At 41.3% G+C, this 22406-nt stretch overlaps 1 protein-coding gene across 5 annotated transcripts in view; it reads left to right on the top strand.

Moving 5' to 3' along the window:
- The window catches only part of PLCE1 (phospholipase C epsilon 1), a 127359-nt gene extending 109191 nt beyond the window's left edge, over positions 1 to 18168 (top strand). For all 5 annotated transcript variants that reach the window (XM_079976209.1, XM_079976206.1, XM_079976207.1 and 2 more), the window contains 12 exons: positions 598 to 715; positions 2507 to 2638; positions 4751 to 5044; positions 6669 to 6832; positions 7340 to 7601; positions 9441 to 9559; positions 11873 to 12001; positions 12867 to 13076; positions 14086 to 14247; positions 14801 to 15019; positions 15493 to 15693; positions 17257 to 18168. In XM_079976209.1, the coding sequence (XP_079832335.1) occupies positions 598 to 715; positions 2507 to 2638; positions 4751 to 5044; positions 6669 to 6832; positions 7340 to 7601; positions 9441 to 9559; positions 11873 to 12001; positions 12867 to 13076; positions 14086 to 14247; positions 14801 to 15019; positions 15493 to 15672 (1989 nt within the window). In that variant the 3' untranslated portion in view covers positions 15673 to 15693; positions 17257 to 18168. The remainder of the gene's footprint in view (positions 1 to 597; positions 716 to 2506; positions 2639 to 4750; positions 5045 to 6668; positions 6833 to 7339; positions 7602 to 9440; positions 9560 to 11872; positions 12002 to 12866; positions 13077 to 14085; positions 14248 to 14800; positions 15020 to 15492; positions 15694 to 17256) is intronic.
- The last annotated feature ends 4238 nt before the right edge of the window (positions 18169 to 22406 follow it).

Raw genomic sequence — 22406 nt, 5'->3', positions numbered from 1 at the left:
CTGTGGTTTGTCTGCCAGAATAAACTCACCATTTAAGCCAGATGGTTTGACTTCACGCTGAGATGTCCTGTTTTCTGTGAGCGTGCTGCACTGCACAACACTGCCCTGTTGTATATATATTTAGGCAAGATGGGAATACTGCTGTTAAATATTTTTGAATTTATTTCAGTAAAGTGAGCTTAGTCGTTTCTGTTTTGTTTTTAGATATAGGGTATATGTTTGTGTAGTAATATTTAGTTGCTGCAATGGGGAAAGTACATGTAATTCACGAGGCCGGTGGAAAGGGAGGTATAGCATGTGAGAAGGGAACTGTAGGATCAGGCAGATTGTCCTGTTCCACTAAGGTAATTTCATCCTGTCTCCGGCTGCTAAGAGGTTAGAGGCAGTAGTGTTCCTAATCTTTCCCTGCTGGCATGTGGAAAGTAGATTTAGAGGAAGGGGTGGTGGCTGAATGTGGGGAAGAAGAAATGTTAAAAGATTGGGGACATCTATAAATGTAAATTAACAGTGTTCTACCATATAAGTGACATTGCTCATGATTACACTGCAATATTAAATATGATGAAATCCTTTCTTTTTTCACTTGACGATATATAGGTTTATGACATGGAATTAGGGGAAGAATTTTATCTTTCTCAAAATAAAAAAGAAAGCAGACAAATAGCACCAGAATTGTCAGATCTTGTCATCTACTGCCAAGCTGTGAAATTTCCTGGTAAGTTACATTGGCCTTAATTATTACCTGTTCCGAAACAAGCTATGACAAAGGAAAAAAACCTGGGTTCTAGCTTCCCATATTATAGCGGCTGAGAACTAGCTTTGATTCTGAGTGTGTTCTCCCAAGAGAGGTGTCTTGATAGGAATAAGGAATGGCCTGTGGGAAATCAAACTTGGGTCTCCATTTATCTCTTACACACACCCCTAATCATTTCTGTGCAGGTTGGGCTACAGTCCAATTAGGGAGCCGAAAGAGTGAGTTACATTGGGATAGGAGCACAAACAGTAAATTGGAATGGAGCAAGTATAGACAATGTGTAGAGAACCAACCATACTACAGTTGATTGGTTATAGGAAAAACCCATGGCAAGAAGGAAGGATTGATTTGCACAAGTACTAGAGAAATGCAGTGGTACCTCGAGTTACAAACGCCTCAGGTTACAAATGCTTCAGGTTACAAACTCCGCTAACCTGGAAGAGTTACCTCGAGTTGAGAACTTCGCCCGAGGAAGAGAACGGAAATCGTGTCCCTGTGGCACAGGGGTAGCAAGAGGCCCCATTAGTGAAAGCGCGCCTCTAGCTAAGAACAGCTTCAGGTTAAGAATGGACCTCCAGAACGAATTAAGTTCGTAACTAGATACCACTCTAGGTAGAACAGACATGTCTTGATTTTGTTGTATGGAGGAACACTGGCGGGGGGAGCGCACCGCCCCCGGCACCATTGGGAAGGGTACCATCATGGCTGCCCCCCCTGGACATGGGTCGTGCACCCCCCCACACTGGGTGCCACGCCCCTGGGATGCACGTCACACCCCCGCGGGCGGCATACCACACCCCCGGGACACGCGCCAGCCGCGACCCCGCCTGCTCTCTGTCCCTGGTGCCGGAGCATTCAGCTTCGCCACTGTGGAGGAATGAAATACTCCATTATTTAGCTGCTGTGTTATAGCGAAATGCTGCATAAGGCTTATAAGCAGCAATTTTTCTTCCTACTGTAATGCATTTTTGTCCATTTTCTTTTCATTGGAGAAGTTGATCCCAGCATAAGCATATTGATAAATAGGTATTTCTGCTGACTGTATTTGTGTACAGCCTGTTTCACACATGCATGTCCTTACACAGTTGCAGTTCCGTGGGCAGGGTTACTTGCATATGGTGCGATGGCGATGAAAGCACAAGTTCACCTGTCGTCTTGTTTCAGAAATAAATCCAACACAATTGCTGTTCATATACGCTTGGGTCCAAAGATACCCCTGTGAGTGGGAAGGCTTTTCCCATCATGCGAAGTTTTCAGCAATTTGCCCTTCCTACTGCTGCCTCCCCTTGCTGTATGCAGTTCTATTGTAGAAGGTCCGCAAGGGAGGAGGGGAATGAGAAAGTCCATTTCCACAAGTCAAACTCTTAGAAGTTAGTATCCAAGCCCCAGTGTTCTCTTGCCCTAATCAAGATTCCTGTGTTGTTCCAAGACATAAGCAAGGCGGTTCATACACAAACACATTTTTTCAGCTTGCAAACAGAAGGGAATGAGAAAGCTCTTGAAAGCGAGGGAGCTTAGTGTTTGCGTTGAAGCTCACATGCCTTTGAGAGACATCCATACTGGAACACTGGTGTACGATTTTATACGTCGTCTTGTCTACGTATGCAGTACAAACTAGCGTTTTCCTGCATAAGACATTAGCATTAGATTATAAAGCCTTCAGAATAAACTGAATTTTTTTTTTAAAGGGGGGGAATCATGCCCACTCGCTTGCGTTTTTCAGTCCATTTATTTTATTTTGTATGGAATTAGGTCTGTCAACTCTAAATCCATCTGGCTCTAGCAGAGGAAAGGAAAGAAAGAGCAGGAAGTCCATTTTTGGCAACAATCCTGGAAGGCTGAGCCCAGGGGAGCCATCAATGCTTGCCAAAGCATCTGGAAAAGGTAAAGTCAGCATCTTCCTTTACCAATCACAGGGACTGACTGTGTAATCCAACACATATAGCAGACCTACTAGTTAAAGATCAAACGTATTGCTCTGCACATGCAGCACTCAGGGTTTGAAATAATTTTCCATTAGCAGTGCAACAATTACAATGACCTCATTGTAAATAAAAGACCTACTGTAAAGTAATAAACTGTTGGGACAGGGTTTAATTGCAAGAAATATAAATGTAATCATTTAAATGTAATTTAAATTTTACTAATTTGCAAACCATTTTTCTTTTTTGTAAATAAATTTCTATTGATTTTTACAGTTTTAACTTCAACAATTATTCTTCTTGAAAAAGAAAACAGAAACAAACACACACACAAAATATAAATATAAACAGAAATATAAGACATTAACACTTTTTTTCAATATATAAACATCATCTCTTTCTTTTTGGAGGTTCTTTAACCTCTTTAACCATTTCCGTATCTGGTTCAGTGAATGTATACATTTTCTGCATAATTATAATTAAACCTCTTATTTTTATCCTCATTATTTTATCAATATTTAACTGATTACCACCAAACCTTAATATCTCAACTCAAATTTCCTTTATCTCATTTTTAACTGCTTGCAAATGTTTAATCAAAGCCTGCCAATGTTTCTACTTGTTTACAGTATTTTTGTACATATACAATAAATGTTTCCCATTCTTTTTTAAATTTCTCATTATCATTGTCTCCAAGCTTTTCTGTGAGTTTAGTCATTTCATCATAGTCCATCAATTTCAGTTGTGATTTCTTAGTAAAGGGGAATGATATTCTCCATTTAGGTCTGAGATGTCAATAGAAAAGCAAGATAGATGTTGCCCTTCATCACTTTTAAGGTGTTTCCCCCCCAACTTTTCAGGAAAGGAATGGTAAAATGAAAAGATTTCAATTGCCAAAGAAAGAAGCTAATGTTTTATATGAAAAGTGTGGTGCAGTCATAACTCTACCAATCCCTTAACCATGATGAAAAAACTGGTAGTGTGCTGTGAACTCTGGACTCCTGCATTCTCCCCTCTATTTCTTCTAGTCTGAATTCCTCTTTTACATTGTTTCCGTTTGCATATAATGCTAAGCCAAACCATGGCCTAGCATGAACACACAAGCATGCAGGCTCCCAGAGAAATGCTCCTCCTATAGTCTAGTAGTTGTTGTTGTTGTTGCTGCTGCTGCTGCTAGTGAAGCCATGGTTTGGCTTTGCATGCTGTCAAAATCCAGGCTTGTAGTTTCTCTCACTCCAGACAATGGAGTCATCATGTCTACACTAACACCTACCACGTTTTTCAAATCCATTACAAATTAAGTAGGAGGACCTCATTAACATTGACCATGGTCAATGTTACACTGAACTGTGTTTAAGGCAAACAGAGTGGTATATTTGCTCTAGGTAGGAGGTAAGAGTGGAATAGGAAGTACGCAATCCCGCAGCCCCTTCCAAATTTCTAAATCACGGTTCAGAAATTTGCAATTTCACATCTGCCTGAATTCTGTGTCTGCACTGAGATTCGTTCATTATCGCACTGCTTTAATTTTTTGAGTAAGCATGTGCAGGTTTATTTATTTTAAATTATTAGGTTTATATTACACCTTCCTTCCATCATTGAACTCAGGGCAGCTTATATGGGGTTTTCAGAAAACCTTGCCTCCAGACCTGCTTAGCTTCCACAAGGTTGCTGCACTATTCCTTCAGATCATGTTGTTAGGAGCATGGTAGTTATCTTCTACTAATGCTTACCTCATTACTGTTACCAATATATAGGAATGAAAAAAAATCTTTTTTTTTCAAAGTTAAGTCACAGAGAAGAAAACTAGACCTCCTGTTGTAGTTTATTTGAAGATCTGCAGTATTTCCAAATTATGAAGCCATGGCTCTTGTTTTTAAACTGGGTTTTCCTCTGAGGAACAGAATTCCCTGCGGAAGTATTTAGAGTTCTGGTGATGCATAAGATTTCCTTACTATTGTGGCCATGCATGCATTTGTTTCCTATTAGTATATTCTTCTTGGGGATGAGGGGAAGACAAGGTGGTATTACCAGAATGTGCACCTGTAACTTGTCTTTGTTTTTCTTTTTCTAGGTGCCTTTGATAGCGCACGGCAGATCTGGGAAGAGCCCTTTTCACCTGCTCTTAGCCCAACAACTTCTCTCAGTTCTATAATAAGGACACCTAGGTGTTACCATATCTCCTCTTTGAATGAAAATGCTGCCAAGCGCTTGTGCAGGCGATATTCTCAGAAGCTGATACAACATACCACCTGCCAGCTACTGAGGACATACCCGGCCGCTACTCGCATTGACTCATCCAATCCTCATCCCCTTCTGTTCTGGTTACATGGGGTACAGCTGGTGGCACTCAACTACCAAACGGATGGTAGGGGCACACTCATTCCTTAAAAACATAAGTGCGCTTGAAACATTACAAGAAAACCATTCCCTTTTGGGTTGTATCTTGCATTTCCTTGCTTGGCGTTTTTATAGATGTAAAATGAATATACATTGGAGGTACTCAAGTTTCACAGAAATAATTGTGGTTTCAAACAATACCACATGCATCCACACAAATGCATGCGTCATTCTGTAACCCCAAACAAATAATAATAATTTATTATTTATACCCTGCCCATCTGGCTGAGTTTCCCCAGTCACTCTGGGCAGCTCCCAATCGAGTGTTAAAAACAATACAGCATTAAATATTAAAAACTTTCCTAAACAGGGCTGCCTTCAGATGTATTTTAAAGATAAGATAGCTGCTTATTTCCTTGACATCTGATGGGAGGGCGTTCCACAGGGCAGGCGCCACTACCGAGAAGGCCCTCTGTCTGGTTCCCTGTAACCTCACTTCTCACAATGAGGGAACCGCCAGAAGGCCCTTGGAGCTGGACCTCAGTATCCGGGCTGAACGATGGGGGTGGAGATGCTCCCTTCAGGTATACAGGACTGATGTTTCTAGATTTTGGAGCGGCCATTGCTGGTTTTAGATACTGTCATTTCTATATTGTGTATCACTGCAGTTTCTTGGCCATGTGAGTGATAATAAGCTGGTTCACCCATAACACTAGACCAAATGTGGCTTAGTGCAAACACGTTTGTGAGTGCCCAAAGAACAGATTGTGCCTACTGTTGAAAATGCAGTGTCCCAAGCACAGCGGAATGATGAGGAGTACGTGCCACATACTTTTCTTTTACTTTATTTACACTTCAATGCTGAGAGCTTACAAACAAGCATCTTGCTTCTGCAAGGAGCAGAGAGGCATCCTCTCTGCTCTGAAGCACGGAGAGAACACAGTGTGAACAGTGAAAAACAGGAAACCAGTGTAGGTCACATCCAGTCTCCTTTCCCGTGGGAAAACCCAACAGCAACTGACTGTGGAATGTAAACACCTGTCTCGTGACAAGCACTTCGCTGCACAGTGAAAGAGAGCAGAAACCAACACCTACTGCATTCCTCCCTCAGTCCTCTTGCTGCTGTGAGCTAAGCCATGGTTTGGCTTCATGTGTTATCCAAAACTGGACTTGTATTTTGTCTTGCCTCGGACAAACCATGTGCTGCTACCAGTGGGTTTGCAGCTTGTGGTTTGCCTGAAGGAGACAAACCAGGAGCCCAAATTCAGATGGTATGTTAAGCCAAACTTCTGCTTAGCTCACAGCAGCAGCAGGACCGGTGGAGGAATGCAGCAACAGCAATCTCCTTTTTGGGAATGCTTGCATGCTTTCACTAAGCCATGGTTTTGCTTGATGTTATTGCGAAAAACCTAATTGTGCGAAAGAGCCCTTTAACTGCATAGTAATCTGTTTTTGTGAACTATTTCTATTTCTTCAAAGCTCTTATAGTTTGATTAGTTTTTCAGTTTTACCGTTGCCTTTTGGCAATTAATTGAAGCCAACTGTACATGCCGAGAATGAAACGGCACATTTGTTCACCATGTTCTTTTAAAAATGCATTATCTTACAATCAAGTCTTAGCAATGTTAACACTTTGAATGCTTTACCTATAGATCTCCCTCTTCACCTAAATGCAGCAATGTTTGAAGCAAATGGTGGCTGTGGGTATGTTATGAAACCACCTGTTTTGTGGGATAAGAACTGTCCAATGTATCAACACTTTTGTCCTTTAGAGCGAGATTTGGACAATATGGAGCCAGCTATTTATTCACTGACAGTAAGTGAAAACTCATATTAATCTTTTAATAAGCCTAACACAACCAGTTAACTCTATACATGACATAATTTTAATATGTGTCTTCTAATTATTATTACTGGTATTTCTAGTAAGACAGCTACAATTAAATGTGGGACCAAGGAGAGGGAAGGAAATGATCATCAGTTGTTACAAAACTTTCAACTTGATGCAGCACAGAAAGTGCATGTCAGTTTTTAGACGCATATTTTTGGATTTGATGCTGGGTGGGGGACATCTGGCCTCAAAGAGTGTGGCAGTTTTCCACTTGGGTCCTTGCCCAGAAGCAGCTGCTGTTCTGCATAAGAATAAGCAAGTAGCAATTACAAGACTGCCATTTCAGTTTTAGTTATGTATATTACTACTTATTGTTACTTCTGAAACCAGTTTTTAATTAATTTGTTCTTTAAAGCATAAGCACTCTTCAGTCTGAGAGAGTTGATTAAAACAACAAGAACCCCGTTTTCATTCTGGGCCTTTGTTTTCCAGATTGTGTCTGGACAGAATGTTTGTCCTAGCAACAGCACAGGAAGTCCCTGCATTGAAGTTGATGTGCTTGGGATTCCGCTGGATAGCTGCCATTTCCGCACTAAGCCCATTCATCGCAATACTCTCAACCCCATGTGGAATGAACAGTTCCTTTTCCGGATTCACTTTGAAGATCTAGTCTTCCTTCGTTTTGCAGTTGTTGAAAACAATTCTTCAGCTGTGATGGCTCAAAGAATCATTCCGCTGAAGGCTTTAAAAAGAGGTAAATTGAAGTTTGTATGCAGGGCCGACAGAGCTGCTGAGTACTGAGGGCTGTGATGCACAACAAACATTTTTGCATGTAGGGCTGACCACACATTGTAGTTAGGAAAATTAGTGTGTGCACCATCTGAGTAACTGTTAACTGCAGCAATCCCTCCTTTGCTCCTCCCTTCCTACAGCGGGGAAATAAACCACTGAGTGACTTGCTTATGTGCGAACCAATGTGTGTGGTTTGTTTTTTCCGCAAGCAAACCACAGTCAGAAGCCCAGGTTTGTTCTTGGTATCCTGCTCATAGTTCATAGTTTGTTTGATAGAAGCAACCCAACAAGTGCTGGATCATATATAATGCTTAACCAGCTGCTCTCGTGTTTTGTTTCCTCGCTTTAGGGAGAGAGGGGTGAAGCAGGGGCTGGTTTGGCTGCATGCATACACAACTTGCTAAAACTGACTCTTATTTAAATCAGTTATTTCATAAAATTTATATATGGGTTGATTGTAAAAAAAAAAAAACCTTCAAAGCAGTTTACAAAAGGATAAAACAAGAAAATGAGGGGGGAAATCATAGCCAGTACTTTAAAACATTCAAAAGTTAAAATACTAAAACAGATTAAAAATTAACTCAACTTTCTAAGCATCTTAATGTATGATGTTTAAAAATTATGTTGGGTTTTGTTTTCTTAATAATTGCCTACACCTCAGAAAGAGGTGCCAGGATCTGTTATGGTTTTCCAATGTGTTTCTGTAAGTCTCAAGACACATACCTTAACTCAGACCTTCAGGAGAGCCTAATTGTTTCTAGGTCAGATACACTAGTGCTGTGTTTTACTGCTCTAAGATGATTGTCAAAAGCATTGATTGTGGTTGTAAATTACTTTTATTAAATGTACTGTTTTAACTGTTATTTGTGTGCACTGCCCTGAGGTTCTAACAGATGGAACAGGTGGTTAAGGAAATGAACCCACACCCCTGCTTCAGCAGAAGTGTATTGTTAAAAAAAGAGACCTTCAGCATTTCAAACACTAGTGTTTTAGGAGGGACACGGTGTGTTTGTGAATGGACTTCTCAGACTCCAGGCTTTTCTGGCATTACACCTGTTAGTGTATGTGTATAGACAGAACATGCTGAACCTCAGTAAGTGTATGTTGAAATCTTAGCTAGCAGGCAATTAGTTCCAAAATATCCTAACAGCTGCCGCTTGTCATCTTTCACCAGACCTTTGTGCAAGTGGACCCTCTACAGCACAGGCAGGTGTCTACAATATTTGTGCAAGTTTTAGCATGTCCAAATAAATATGTATATAAGCTGGTATCCATCTCATAATTTTCAGTGAAGTAGAGTCGATTGCAATGGCAATTTTAAATACCTTGGTGCTTCTGTAATGCAAGGGGGCAAATGTCTTATGAAGGTAAATCACTCAAAAGAACTTTTAATAGACCAGAAGACCAGTGTTTATATATTTCAGTTTTTCGCCCACCTAATACAGCATGTTTTGAGCAGGTTGATAGTACATTCCAGCAAGCAGGCCCCTATATGCTCCTTGAGTTCTCACAGGAACTTCTACAGTAGCCCTCAACGTGGCTTGGGGAGCTGTGTTTCAAAACAAAATAGCGCAATGTCCTGGTATGCACTCTCAAGCCCTTGTCTACTCGCAGAGCTTCTCTGGAGTGTAGCCAATAGATATTTTATGAAAGAGGAAATGACAAGCATCCTTACACTTCAGGGACAGTTAAGTGGCTACTGTTACATTTGTCTCTGCAACGTACGTAACCTATGAACATGTAGTCTATTTGACTGGTTTATTCTCCCACCTCCCAATTTTGTGTTACTATCTTGTTTAAGGATACAGGCATCTGCAGCTACGAAGCCTGCACAATGAAGCACTAGAAATCTCGAGTTTGTTTATTAACAGCCGAAGAATGGAAGAGAATCCTTCTGGAAACATGGTGCCTGCTTCTTTGGTAATTTATTTCTAATAGATTTGTCAGCATGCTCTCCTGGTCAATGTAGAAGATTCTTCCAGGAAGACAAAGGATGCCTTTGGTTCCTGCATTGTGAGAAATGGGAATGCTCGGGGGGGGGGGGGAGTATCTCCTGAGGGACAGCATCCATGTAAATCAGACTACAGTGCTGAATTTCCATGTGTCTTTGAATGCTCAGTAAAAGCTATCAGATTAAATCAACATGCTACCTGTACTGTGCTTCTTCAGGATGACAGCAGCACAGGAGCTAAATATAATTGTACAGCTATAGTATAAGCATAAGAATAGATCTCAATGCAGGATATCATTCAGATAAACAAGTCCAAAACCCACAAGAGATGGAAATGAACTTGCTGCATTTCTCACCCTCATGCTCCCTTCTGTTCTTTTGGCTTGGAGCAGAAGCTGGATTTACAGTGCTCTGACTGGCCAGTGTTTACGTCAGTCAGGAAGCCCCTCCTTGTTTTCGAGAGGGCCAGGTTCAATGTCAGTCACAGAGGAAACTCCTCCTCCCAGGAATACCTTCTAGCGCTACAATTCTATAATGCAATGGTCAGTTCAGGAACAATGGCGGGGGAACCAGAGCTGTACAGCCACCCCTTTTTTCAGTTATACAGTGGTACCTCGGGTTACATACGCTTCAGGTTACATACGCTTCAGGTTACAGACTCCGCTAACCCATAAATAGTGCTTCAGGTTAAGAACTTTGCTTCAGGATGAGAACAGAAATTGTGCTCCGGCGGCGCGGTGGCAGCAGGAGGCCCCATTAGCTAAAGTGGTCTTCAGGTTAAGAACAGTTTTAGGTTAAGAACGGACCTCCAGAACGAATTAAGTACTTAACCCGAGGTACCACTGTATTTATATTCAGCTTTAGGCTTCATATTTATTTATTCTGTCAAGCTTAACTTGAAATTTATGTTTAAAGAACAGTGGATTCCACTATTGTCAGGTTGGACAGTTGTACTCATTATGATGTCTGCTTGATAATTAAGGGCTCAGTTATGAGCAAAGACACACATGCAGCTTTGCAATGGCACAAGCCCAATGGACATCTCTTCCTTCTGTGAACTGACCCATCATCTGCACACTGCGTTGCACTAATTGTTGCCTAGACTGCCAGGTCTGTAAGTGCCTCCCCTACAGTCGGACCACTGTTGCTATCCTTTATGGAGCTACAGCTCCAAAGTTACTTGACTCCTAGCAGCTGTTATGCCACTGAATCCTCTTTTGGTTTTCCTTACTTGCACATCTGCAAGGTTGGAACATGCCTTCATTCTCCACTTTAAATCAAGTGCTGGACCAGACATTGTGACCTGTGGAACACTACAAGGTTCCTCTGAACTGGCGGTATGATGGTGAGCCGTCTTCTGAATGGGGTTTAGTCCAGCCTACAAGACCATATTCTCGTTCACACACATATCCTGCGCTTTCTTAAAAGGATGTTATTTGCAACACCCCTGGCTGAATTCTAGCTATAGCAGGTGTGTTCTGTTTAATCCCAATGTTTCCTCTTTAGCAAAAAAAAGTGAGAAATGCAGTCCAGCAAAGGAAAGCACTTCTAAGTTCAGTTCAGTTGAAGAGTTCAGCATATTCTTTTATTTTAATGGTGAAATCAATGGGCTTTAGTTAAGCATAACTTTGTCTGGATCATGACACAAGTTCTTACGGAAACTCCAATAACTGTGGTCTGTCTGTTTTCCTCTAGCCCTTACTGTTAAGCAGACAATTCTATTTGTTTATCTCCTGTCTCCTGGAACCTTGCCAGTTCTCCATGAGTTATCGATATGAGAAATTTATTCAGCTCTACTAATTTGAATTAATTAAGTTTATTTAGCTGTTCTGTCCTTTGTTCATCCTCATTTATTTTTATTACTGCTACTGAGTCATCGCTTATTTTATTTATATAGACAAAATCAAAGTAGCTGTTGTGTATCTCGGTCTTCCTTTTGCCCACTCTTTCTCTATTCAGTAGTACATTGTGTCCAGCACATTGTTTCAGAAGCTTGGCGCAGAGGCTTACCCTCAAGCTTTTCCTGGCTGTGTCTTTAAATTGAAATTATTTGAAGACATGCTATTAGACCACAAGGAAGCTAGCTAATGGCCATCTGTGATCATTTTTCTTAACTTATTTCAGTTCAAAGTTTTCTGCATGCATTTGCTATCTTTCTTATTCTTCCTAATGTTTCAGATATCCTGTGGCCATGTTTGTGGTGGATGAACTTGTTACTTATTGCATTGGTTAAATCATGAAATAGTCAATAAACGTTAAAGATGTGTGTTTACTTTAAACAGCGGTTCAGTACTGCAGAGAGGAGAGAGGCTGCAGTGTACAAAGTCACTATACACGGAGTTCCAGGACCAGAACCTTTCACGCTTTTTACGATAAGGCAGGGAACCACAGCAGCTCAGCTTCTGCATCAAGTAAGCCTGCACTTTTGAGATGTTCAGGACTCAAATCTGTAGTAACCAACCATGTGCTGTGTAACTCGCTCCCTAAGATTTCTGTTGAATTTGGGCAGCCTAAGCCCCAAAATAACTAAGCCCAATTTACTGATATGGAGACATGCAAAAGCTTAGTGACAAACACAGATCCTATCCTAACTTCCTTAGTTACTGGAGCTTTGCAGGCAAAGAGGCTTGTTTGTTGCCAAAAACATTTGTAATGCTGAAACAGTGGAGCTAAAGCATTTCAGGTACAGAATGATCCAGATCCCTCAAGCACAAGCTGAAAGTGAATTGCACTGACAGTCATAAAGCTTTTGCTGTTATTATTATGAAGTTTTGCTTGGACAGCATGTTCTGTATTAGAAATATGTCTATTAAGGAGGAAGGGGGCTGCTTTCTGAACGATGGGCCAAGCTGGTTGCCCTTGTCATAGGGGCCAGGCTTTTCTGCATAATGTCTTTTTCTCAAACATCATTGAAATGCAGAATAAAAGTTAAAAGGGCTAAGTTCATGAGTGGAAAAACCTCCAGCTGATTATCTCAGCGGAGGCTGTTTTCCAGCAGTGGGAAAATGCTCTACTGTCTTGGGAATTTGAATAAACTGTCTGGCAAGCCAAGCTGGACAGAAATAAGATTAAACAGCAGTTGCCTCTGCTGAAATAGTCAGCTACCCAGATAGTACATAGCCCCAGGAAAGACATTTTGAATGGCTAGCAATACAGCAAAAGCATATTTTGTACACAAGATAAATTGATCATAAAGGGTTTTTTGTTGTCAACACAATCAGCTTACTGAACATGCAACCTTCTGCCATTCTAATTATTAACATGTTTTTGCTTTAGATTTTGGCGACTACAAAAGTTATTGGACAGTATCCCACAGACTATTTTTTGATGGAGGAGAAATGCTTTATATCTAAAGAAAGAAATGAGTACAGGAAGCCACCATTCCAAAGAGTGCTCAGTCCGGAGGAAGAGATTGTCCAGCTTTTGAACAGCTGGTTCCCAGAAGAAGGCTACGTCGGAAGAATTATCTTTAAAACCCGCGAGGAAGTGAGTCTATTTGCCTTGACATATATTGCTTGCTGATAGTATCAAGAGGGTGACAAAAAGAACATATTCATTGCTTGGCTTCCTGGAACTTGTTCTTGTTGACATAGAGCATTAGGAAAGGAAGTAATACAGAAAAGCCCAGCAGTGTTTAATGGTGTATTATTATTATTTTACAACGCACCACTGAAAAGATGGCTTGTTGAAACACTTAAATACATGAACTCATCCTAAGGGCAATTATTTTACATTATTTATTTATAGGTAGATCTATACAGTAAACTTTACGTATGCTTAATTAGGAAAGACGATGTATAGAAAGGGATCAGCAGCAAGGAAAAAAAAAAAGCCCTGTGAATAGTTGCACATATTTGTGCTAGCATTGGTGCTTAGGCGTGATGAATTTTGACTGGATTGTGCCCAAAGTGCCATCAAAGCTTGATTAAACAACTGAGATTTATCCAAATTACCGTATTTTTTGCTCTATAAGGCTCACTTTTTCCCTCCTAAAAAGTAAGGGAAAATATGTGTGCGTCTTACGGAGTGAATGCAGGCTGCGCAGCGATCCCAGAAGCCAGAACAGCAAGAGGGATCACTCAAGCGCAACATGCCACTGCCCAGCTGATTATGCTTTCTGGTGGCATACTGGTTGTGCAGTAAGATCCATCGCAACATAGGCAGACTACAGTGAGGATCAGGCCCTCTGTGTAGGTGTGTTTAAACAACAACAGGCCTTCTGAATTTTCTCATTTGGACAGCATCGGGAAGAAGAAAGAGAAAAGTCCCTCCAGTTATTTTAGCACTCATGCAACTAGGTGCACAACTGCCATTCCCTTGCCATCAAAGCTTGATTCTTCTTGCTTTTTCACAACATATTAAATCTGGAAACAAGGAATGAATACCACAATTTTAGTTTTCAAAGAAGCTACCTCCACATTTCCTTAAGCAACAGGTCTCCTTTTCAGAGCCAGGAAAATCTATATTTTTGCATGTTTTTGATGTTTTTCTGTAGAACTTAAACAACAGAAATCTTTTTCTGGAGGAGAAAGATGATGCAACTGCTAGCTCTGAGGATGACAGCTTTTTTGTTCAAGTTCATGATGTTTCCCCAGAGCAACCTCGTACAGTCATCAAAGCATCTCGCTTCAGTACAGCCCAGGATGTCATCCAACAGGTAGGATGTCCTAATTCATTTTCCCCTCACTTGCTGAGAGTTACACCTGTCTCTTGCAGAAACAACAGAATATCATGTCAAAAAGATTGTCCTTACTGGCTGTCATTGCTAACACACTTCTGCCCACAGGACTAGGTTTTAAATGTGTTTTGGCCTGTAAATGATTTAGGTTAGACCCAGGGGTCAGCAAACTTTTTCAGCAGGGGGCCAGTTCACTGTCCCTCAGACCTTGTGGGGGGCCGGACTATATTGGGGGGTGGGCGAATGAACGAATTCCTATACCCCACAAATAACACAGAGATGCATTTTAAATAAAAGCACATATTCTACTCGTGTAAAAAACAACATGCTGATTCCTGCACCGTCCACGGGCCAGATTGAGAATGCAATTGGGCCACATCCAGCCCCTAGTTTGCCTACCCATGGGTTAGACGAAATGTACATCCAGCAAATGAATGATTTATCCCTTCTGTTTGCGCAAGGTGAGACCTGCCTTAGAAGTGAATGGCAACTAAACAGCATTTGGTTTTGCATTTTAATTTTATTTTAACAGACTTTATGCAAGGCTAAGTATTCCTACAGTATTCTGAACCACCCCAACCCAAGCGATTATGTTCTCTTGGAGGAAGTGACAAAGGAGGCCGCAAACAAGAAGTCTTCTACACCCAAAATGTCTCGGAGGATCCTTGCCGACCAAGAGTGTGTGTTTCAGGCTCAAAACAGGTGGAAGGGAGCTGGGAAATTTATCCTTAAGCTTAAAGAACAAGTCCAAGTAAGTAAATTGTTCTACTAAATTTGTATAAACTTTGCTGTTCTATAAAGCTCTGCATCATCTCTAGCAAAAATGGCAAAAGGAGTTTTATATTCATTCTATGGGCAGAAGATTCATAACAAATCCTTTAAATTGGCATTTAATAGCTTTGGATTATCAAGACATTTGTTAGAATTGAAGGCAACTCAACTTGCATTTTCAATTCCTTTTTTAAGCATTCTTCAGGATGTGGTTGAATATTCAGCTCATTCTGTGGAAGTTTACCCATGAGAAAGTTTCACTATGGAAGGAAAGGGGGGGGGAGGTAGGGCAAAGTCACCATGTGGTGATATTTTCCTGCCATAAATGATATAATAGAGGATTGACAGGGAACTGTTCTTTTGTGCAGAACTGTTCACCCCACAAGCCAAGCTAACACTGACAATGTTTTTGCAACTTGGTTATTTTGGTTCCCTGGCTTTTTCTTTTCATAGGCAGGCCGAGATGATAAAAGAAAAGGTATTTCATTTGCTAATGAGTTTAAGAAATTAACTAAATCAAGTAAGCAGTACAGGGGCTTTATAACCACATCTCTACAAACATCTTCAGAGGGTCTGCAAAGTAAAGATGACAAGACTGCATGCAGTTTGACTTACAGCGACACGATGGAATAACCTCCAGAGATTTGTATTCAGGTAAGACATGTTGGCAGAGATCTAAATAACGTAGTGTACTTATATACCAATTTAAACTACATAAGCATTGCTAAGCTTGCAATAACCCAAGTAATAAACTCCTGATAATTTTTTTTAAAATGCTGTGAAGCCTTTCTTAAAATAGCCTTGTCTTTTATAATCAGTGATGAAGTAGGGGAATGGTTTAGTTAACAAATTAAGTGATAACACAGATTTCCCTTTCATTTTTGCTGTTCCAGCTAGTTACCCTGTAAGAGAGAAGGGAAAAAACTGGTAGACTTTTATTGCCATCGAGTTAAATTTAGGATGCATCCAGATGGCAACTTCTCACGCTCTCAGCTGAGCATAATCCCCAAAAATGGCTTTTCCAGACAATCAGAATATAGAGCAGTCTATGTGTGCTTGCTTCTAATTTGTTGCATGGGATCAAGATACTTTCCATTGAGCAAGTGCTTCTGGTTCAAGGACAGATCTGCCTGCTTTACTGTGCAGGTCACCATGGTTGGTGAGCTTCCTACACCCGTAACAGTAGCATCTTTTACCACCAATGCAGTTTACTAGGTTTACTTGTGGAGGAGCCGAAAGATGGTTTATTGTGAACAAGCTGTGCTGATGCAGGTTGCTTCAAAGTTCCCATGGCACTCCCCCCCCCCCTTCTGGTGCTTGGTGAATAAGGCAAGCCAGGCTGCCTTTCCTCCAAACAAGCAACAATTGTTAACCTTGGTTTGCTTTTCCCTTATTGCTCATGGAAGAAACAAACAATGAACCTAGGTTTGGAAGATGCAGAGTTGGGAACTTCTGAGCAGTGTGCATTATTCACACTAAACCATCATGTTAGGCTATCTTTAATGTGACATTAAAATGGGGCAACCAGATATGAAATCCATGAGAGGTTCTCTTTCCTGTCAATCAGTAATTTCCAAGGAAATGCTATTTTCTGAACTACCGTATTTTTCGCTCTATAGGACGCACTTTTTCCCCTTCAAAAATGAAGGGCGAATGCAGGCTTTTGCTGAAGCCTGGAGAGCGAGAGGGGTCGGTGCTCACTGACCCCTCTCGCTCTCCAGGCTTCAGGCAGCTATCCACAAGCCTTCGGAGCGCGGCGGGAGTTCCTGCCGGGCTCAGAAGGCTTGCGGATAGCAGCAAGCTCCGGGAGCGAAGGCGAGGTTGCGTGCAACCTCGCCGCTGCTCCCGGACCCATTCTGGGGGCTGGGGTTGGGGTAAGCTCGGGCTTCCCCCGCCCCAGCCCCGCGGCTAAAGAAGAAGCCAAGACAGCCAGCAGGATGAATCCCACTCGCTGTCTTGGCTTCTTTGCTCTTTGGGGCTGGGGGGAATTTTTTTTTATTATTATTTCCCCCCCTAAAAACTAAGTGCGCCCTATGGAGCGAAAAATACGGTAATTTAATGACAACAGCATAAGAGCTTCCTATTTAAGGGGAGAAATTTAAGCAATAGAACCTCAGTACTTGCCTTTTACTATGGCAGCAGTATTTAAGTGATTAATTGCTCAAAATCTTTTTAAAAAATGTATTTAAACCTCTCTGCATTTCCTCCTGATTCTAGGAAATTACAAAGGCCTTAAATACAAGAGACAAAAGCTGCAGTGAAGTTGATAGAAAATGATGATGAATTCACTCCCTCAGCTTCTTTGCGCAGTCTTGCTTTGGGAGGAGATAGGGGGTGTAACTGGAACGTGTCTAAATAAGAGACAAACCTTCGTACATTGGAGCAAGTCACTGCTAAGGAACTGGCTGGCCCAGCTGAATCTCTGCTACCAGTGCAGGTGCAATCTAGTTGCTGCTTCTGCTGGCAAGAGCCAAGTCTGTGAACAGTGGAGGAAGTTATGTTTTTGAGGCTTTGGAAGAATACCCTGGAAGCATTGGAGACTGTTCCTCCTTTTGTCTTCATATTCACTACCTTTGGACAAGAGGGAAAGTAAGCACCTTATATTGTCCATGGCAAGCAGAAATCTGCCTTTTTAGAAAAGAAATAATTTAATTAGGCATCTTAAGGGAAAATGAAAGTTGAGGATGTGTGTTACATAACAATAATGCACTTTTTAAAAGCGGCTTCTAAACACACTTTTAGGTGGTTGTAGGCAGATAAAAAGTACATTGTAATTCATAGATTTCAGTATGGTGAATATAAAAGTTATGATTTGTCAGTGTACAGCTGTAAGTATACCTATTTTAATAGCGATACTGATTAGGAGCAACATTTCTTCATGCAATGTATTCTAGTTTTTGTTTTTTAAAAAATGATTATTTATTTTAATATTCTAAGGTATGTGCCACTGTATAATGTATTTATCATGCCTTGCTTTACAGAAAATTATGCATTATAATGAGAAGTACATTCAGGAAACATAATCTGTATGTTCACTATCAATTCACTACTATAAAGGTGTTTTGAGAGAAATTAACAGCTTGAAGTTTTTTCTATCTGAATTGTTAATGTCAAATATATACCGTATTTTTCGCCCCATAGGACGCACCAAGTTTTTTTGGGGGGAAACAAAGAAAAAAAATTTTATTTCCCCCCCAGGTGCTTGTGGGGCCGGCAGCGGGGAGAAGCGCTCTTCTCCCCGCCGCCCGATCAGGTCCGGGGACAGCGGGAGGATGCGCTGCGCCTCCCAGCTGTCCCCGGAGCTTGCGGGGCTGGCGGCGGGGAGAAGCACGCGTCTCCCTGCCGTCAGCCTCCAAACCACATCGGGAGACAGCGGGATGGCAGCGTTCTGCCTCCCCGCTGTCCCCCGACCTTGTGGGACTGGCGCTGCGGCTCTCCTGAAGCCTGGAGAGCGAGAGGGGTCGGTGCGCACCGACCCCTCTCGCTCTCCAGGCTTCAGCGAAAGCCTGCATTCGCCCCATAGGACGCACACGCATTTCCCCTTCATTTTTGGAGGGGGAAAAGTGCCTCCTGTAGGGCGAAAAATACAGTATTCACTCTTACCATAGCTGGCAGCCTTATTTAAGAAATTTAAACCTAAAGCATACTAGTGTGTTCATTTTCAGTATAAACCTTGCAATTTCTGTTTACATAAAAGTATTTGTATATGTTTGCAAAATCATGGGCTTTTGTTGTTTTTATAAGGCTGTTAGCACCAGCTGTAACTTCCCTTCCTTTTGTTAATAATACAATTAAAGCAATTTAATACTTCCCATATAAAGCATGCAAGAACTGAAATAGTAACTGGTTTTGACTGTCTTTTGATAATGATAGTAGAAATTTTAAACTGTTCAAAAACAGGCTTTGTGGAACCTACATCAACACACCTGCTGTTCACCAGGATCATATTGTGAGAGTAAATCAAGAAAAGAGCCTGTTCAGTTAACTGAAGTTCAAAGCAAAATGCTGAAAAACAATTTGAACCTGAATGGAATGCAGAGTCATAATCAGATTGGATGTTCTACAAAGCTTAATACTCATGGCTTGCAAAATGTAGCCATTCACCTCTAATCCCCACAAGGCCCCTTCACCTCAAAGAAGCAGCCAGTAGGAAGCTAACATTAAGGAAAGCCAATTTAACTCCAAAAGTTTTAAAAAATTAGCTAAGGGGGAAAGGAAGCTCAGGACTTAAATCCAGAAAAGACTATTGTTTGTTTATGTTTAGTTATAGGATTTGGTATAAACAGAAAATAAATGCCTTACTGGCACAGCAAAAAACAACACAGCTGTATGTACATAGTGCCCTCCAGAGGCAGGACTCTAGATTGCAATTGTGTTGATGTGTCCCCACATGCCAGGGGTGGGCAGAACAACTAATGTGACTTCTGTGTTTCTACAGTGAGCAAGTTTCTTAACCCAGCCATCTCTATCCTCCCTCCAGGCAGGCAAAGAGGCCTGGACAGGTAACATTTGTCTCCCATCCCTGCTGTAAGCAGGTCATCCATCTCTTTGCCAAGAAAATGATGATGTTTTGATTACCACACTTTAAAAATGCCACAGTACACTCATTTACCTTCTCACAGAAAAAGCCAGGAGTAAGCTCCAAGTTCCTACACCTCCCCCCCCCCCCAGGAGGCTGGGAAATTCCTAATATAGAACTCTACTACATCACCAACCAAGTGCACCACATAACCCCCTAAATCCTAGAGGACAAAACGAAACAATGGCTGCACATGGCAATAGACACAATCAGAAACACCCCCACCAGTGTGCCCATTCCGTCGAAAAAAACTAAAGAAAATTCCCACAATGCTAAGCAGGTTCACACTTGAAGCACAGAAGGAAAAAGCAGGTGAACAGTCCAAACCCCATCCCCACTAATTCTCCTGACCCACCACACAGCCCAAAGCTCCCAAACAGAAACTTGGCAAGCCAAAGGCTTATATTGCCACAATGGCAAACCCATACCAACAGAAGTATAAGATAAAACTAGGGGACACCCAAATACTCTGGGCTGACTCATCACCAACAACACATCGTCTTAAATAACCCAGTAATCAAAGCAGCAGCCACTAGGCCTCTGACCACCTTTGAGAAACTTCTGTTGACAAGAGAGTGACACAGCAAGGTGATGTTATACACAATATACAAAATACTATTCCAAGACCCGACAAAATCCCTCACCAAAATCAAAGACTAATGGGAACATGGTATAGGTTGCAAAATCCTACCCAATGGTCTAAACCACTCTTTATAAATGGTACCTAACACCTCGGAAGCTGGTGCTGATACGCCAAGGAACCTCAAATAAATGCTGGAGAGATTGTATCACTGCAGGCAAATACCTCCACATGTGATGGGAATGCCCCCAAATCCAAACCTTTTGGACATCAAGTCCCACAAGAAACCTGGAAAATAACAAAACCGGTACTAGAAGCAACTCTAGAACTGGCCCTATTAAACTTCTTCCAAGGCAACAATGCACACTCACATTACGAAGAACTCATAAGCCACTTACTCTCAGCAGCTAGGAGTGTCATAACTAGACACTGGTGGGATCTGTCAGGAGTGAACATGGACCACTGGAACCAAACTGTTTAGCTTTTCTAGTAGGGCAGTTTCCCAATCAACAAACTGACACTAACACGGGGACAAACAAAAGAAGATGCTTTCACCTCGGTATGGCTCCCTTTTATTACATATACAGCCCAGCAAGACAACATAACCCCCCCAATAGCATACAAATCAATATGGCTAACTTCACTGAACAACCCCTTACAACCTCACACACACAAGCAAAACTCACTGTAATCAACTGAATGCAACCAACCATGCTCTGGGCTCTGCAACATCTCACACTGCCAAAACACACTAAGCAAAAGAACGAGATCATTCTCCCCTCTTCTCTCCCTCCCTCCAATTCATTCTCCCCCCCCCCCCGCAACCTCACAATATGTATTACAATAGTGTCTTACACTGAATGTAACTGACCTATATAAAGGACTCTTAGGAACTGAGAACAGAACTGTATGTACCGCTGTTGTCTATGAAAATCCTTCAATAAAGACAATTTTTTAAAAAAGCCTCAGTAAATGGAACACAGTGCTATCATATGACTTCTACACACCAACTTGAGTTCATAGCATTCAGACAAGCTCTAAAGCCACAGCTTGCCAGAAAAACTATGCCTCTGAAAACAGCAGACAGACCTAAACAGTCAATGTGAGATGTTTAACAGTAAGTACCATACATTTAAATTTGAAGCTACATGTTATATAAGGTCCTTTAGAGAGGAGGTGGTGGAATAAATCGAATTTAATCATAGAACTCCTTATGGATGACTAAGAAGGGTCTCTGGCTACCTAGAGAATTTCAAAAGGTGTTGCTTTTACTTTTTATTTACTTTTGCACACATTGTGCTTCTATTAGGAACATGATGGAAACTAGAGCCAAAAATCCCATCTAGAAATGCTTGGATAGCAGTACAGCCACCAATGTAAAAATCTGCTCCCAGGTGTTTAGAAAAAAACCCAAGAATTATATGTACATCATATTTTTGTTCCCCACCATCACCTTCCACTTGTCTGTGGTACAGTGGCAATTTTTTTGGGTGTGACCAATACGGAGCAGTTGTTGTCAGTATTCCTACCTACAGCAACAGTGAATTACTATCACAAGAGTACTGCCATCTAAACAAGGTGTCTCAATAAATTAGTAAACATGGACTTCAATAGTTACATTCAAGCAGAGCAATCTAAACCCTTGATCTGCTGTACTGAAGGGAGTGTGGATGAAACAGAGGTGACCTACCTGCATTTCCCAAATGATGAGACTGCACTATGTCTACTTGAATGTAAGCCCCAGAAAGTTCAATAGAGCTTGCCCTCGGGTAAGTGTGTAGTCTAGGATTGCAGGCTGACACTCAAATTGAGACCTAGATCACCAATATAACAAATGAAGAGCCAAAAGTTGTCAAACTTCTTTCAGCTACAATACAGTGCAACCATAAAACATTTGTACTGAATAGCAAAATATTTCCAGTTATCTGCACATTTCACCACTAGCAAATAAGGAGGGCAGAATGCTTACTTGCTCATTGCTCTTATGCAGGTCAACAACAAGAAAGAAAATGAAGATTAGTTCATAAAGCAATACCAACCCATTAGTAGGAAGAGAGAAAGAGGATGTGCAGAACAAAATGCTTACGTACCTTATCCATCTCTCACTACTCCTTTTGATGCTTGAAATAGATGCACTGTGTTCACACTGCAGCACGAAAATACTAACTTGGTCTACAATTTAGGGCAAAACTACACATTACACCTAGC

The sequence above is a fragment of the Podarcis cretensis genome, assembly GCF_951804945.1.
Source record: "Podarcis cretensis genome assembly, chromosome: 5".
NCBI lineage: Eukaryota > Metazoa > Chordata > Lepidosauria > Squamata > Lacertidae > Podarcis > Podarcis cretensis.
The sequence above is the reverse complement of the archived record's forward strand: the minus strand, read 5'-3'. Positions and strand labels throughout refer to the sequence as shown.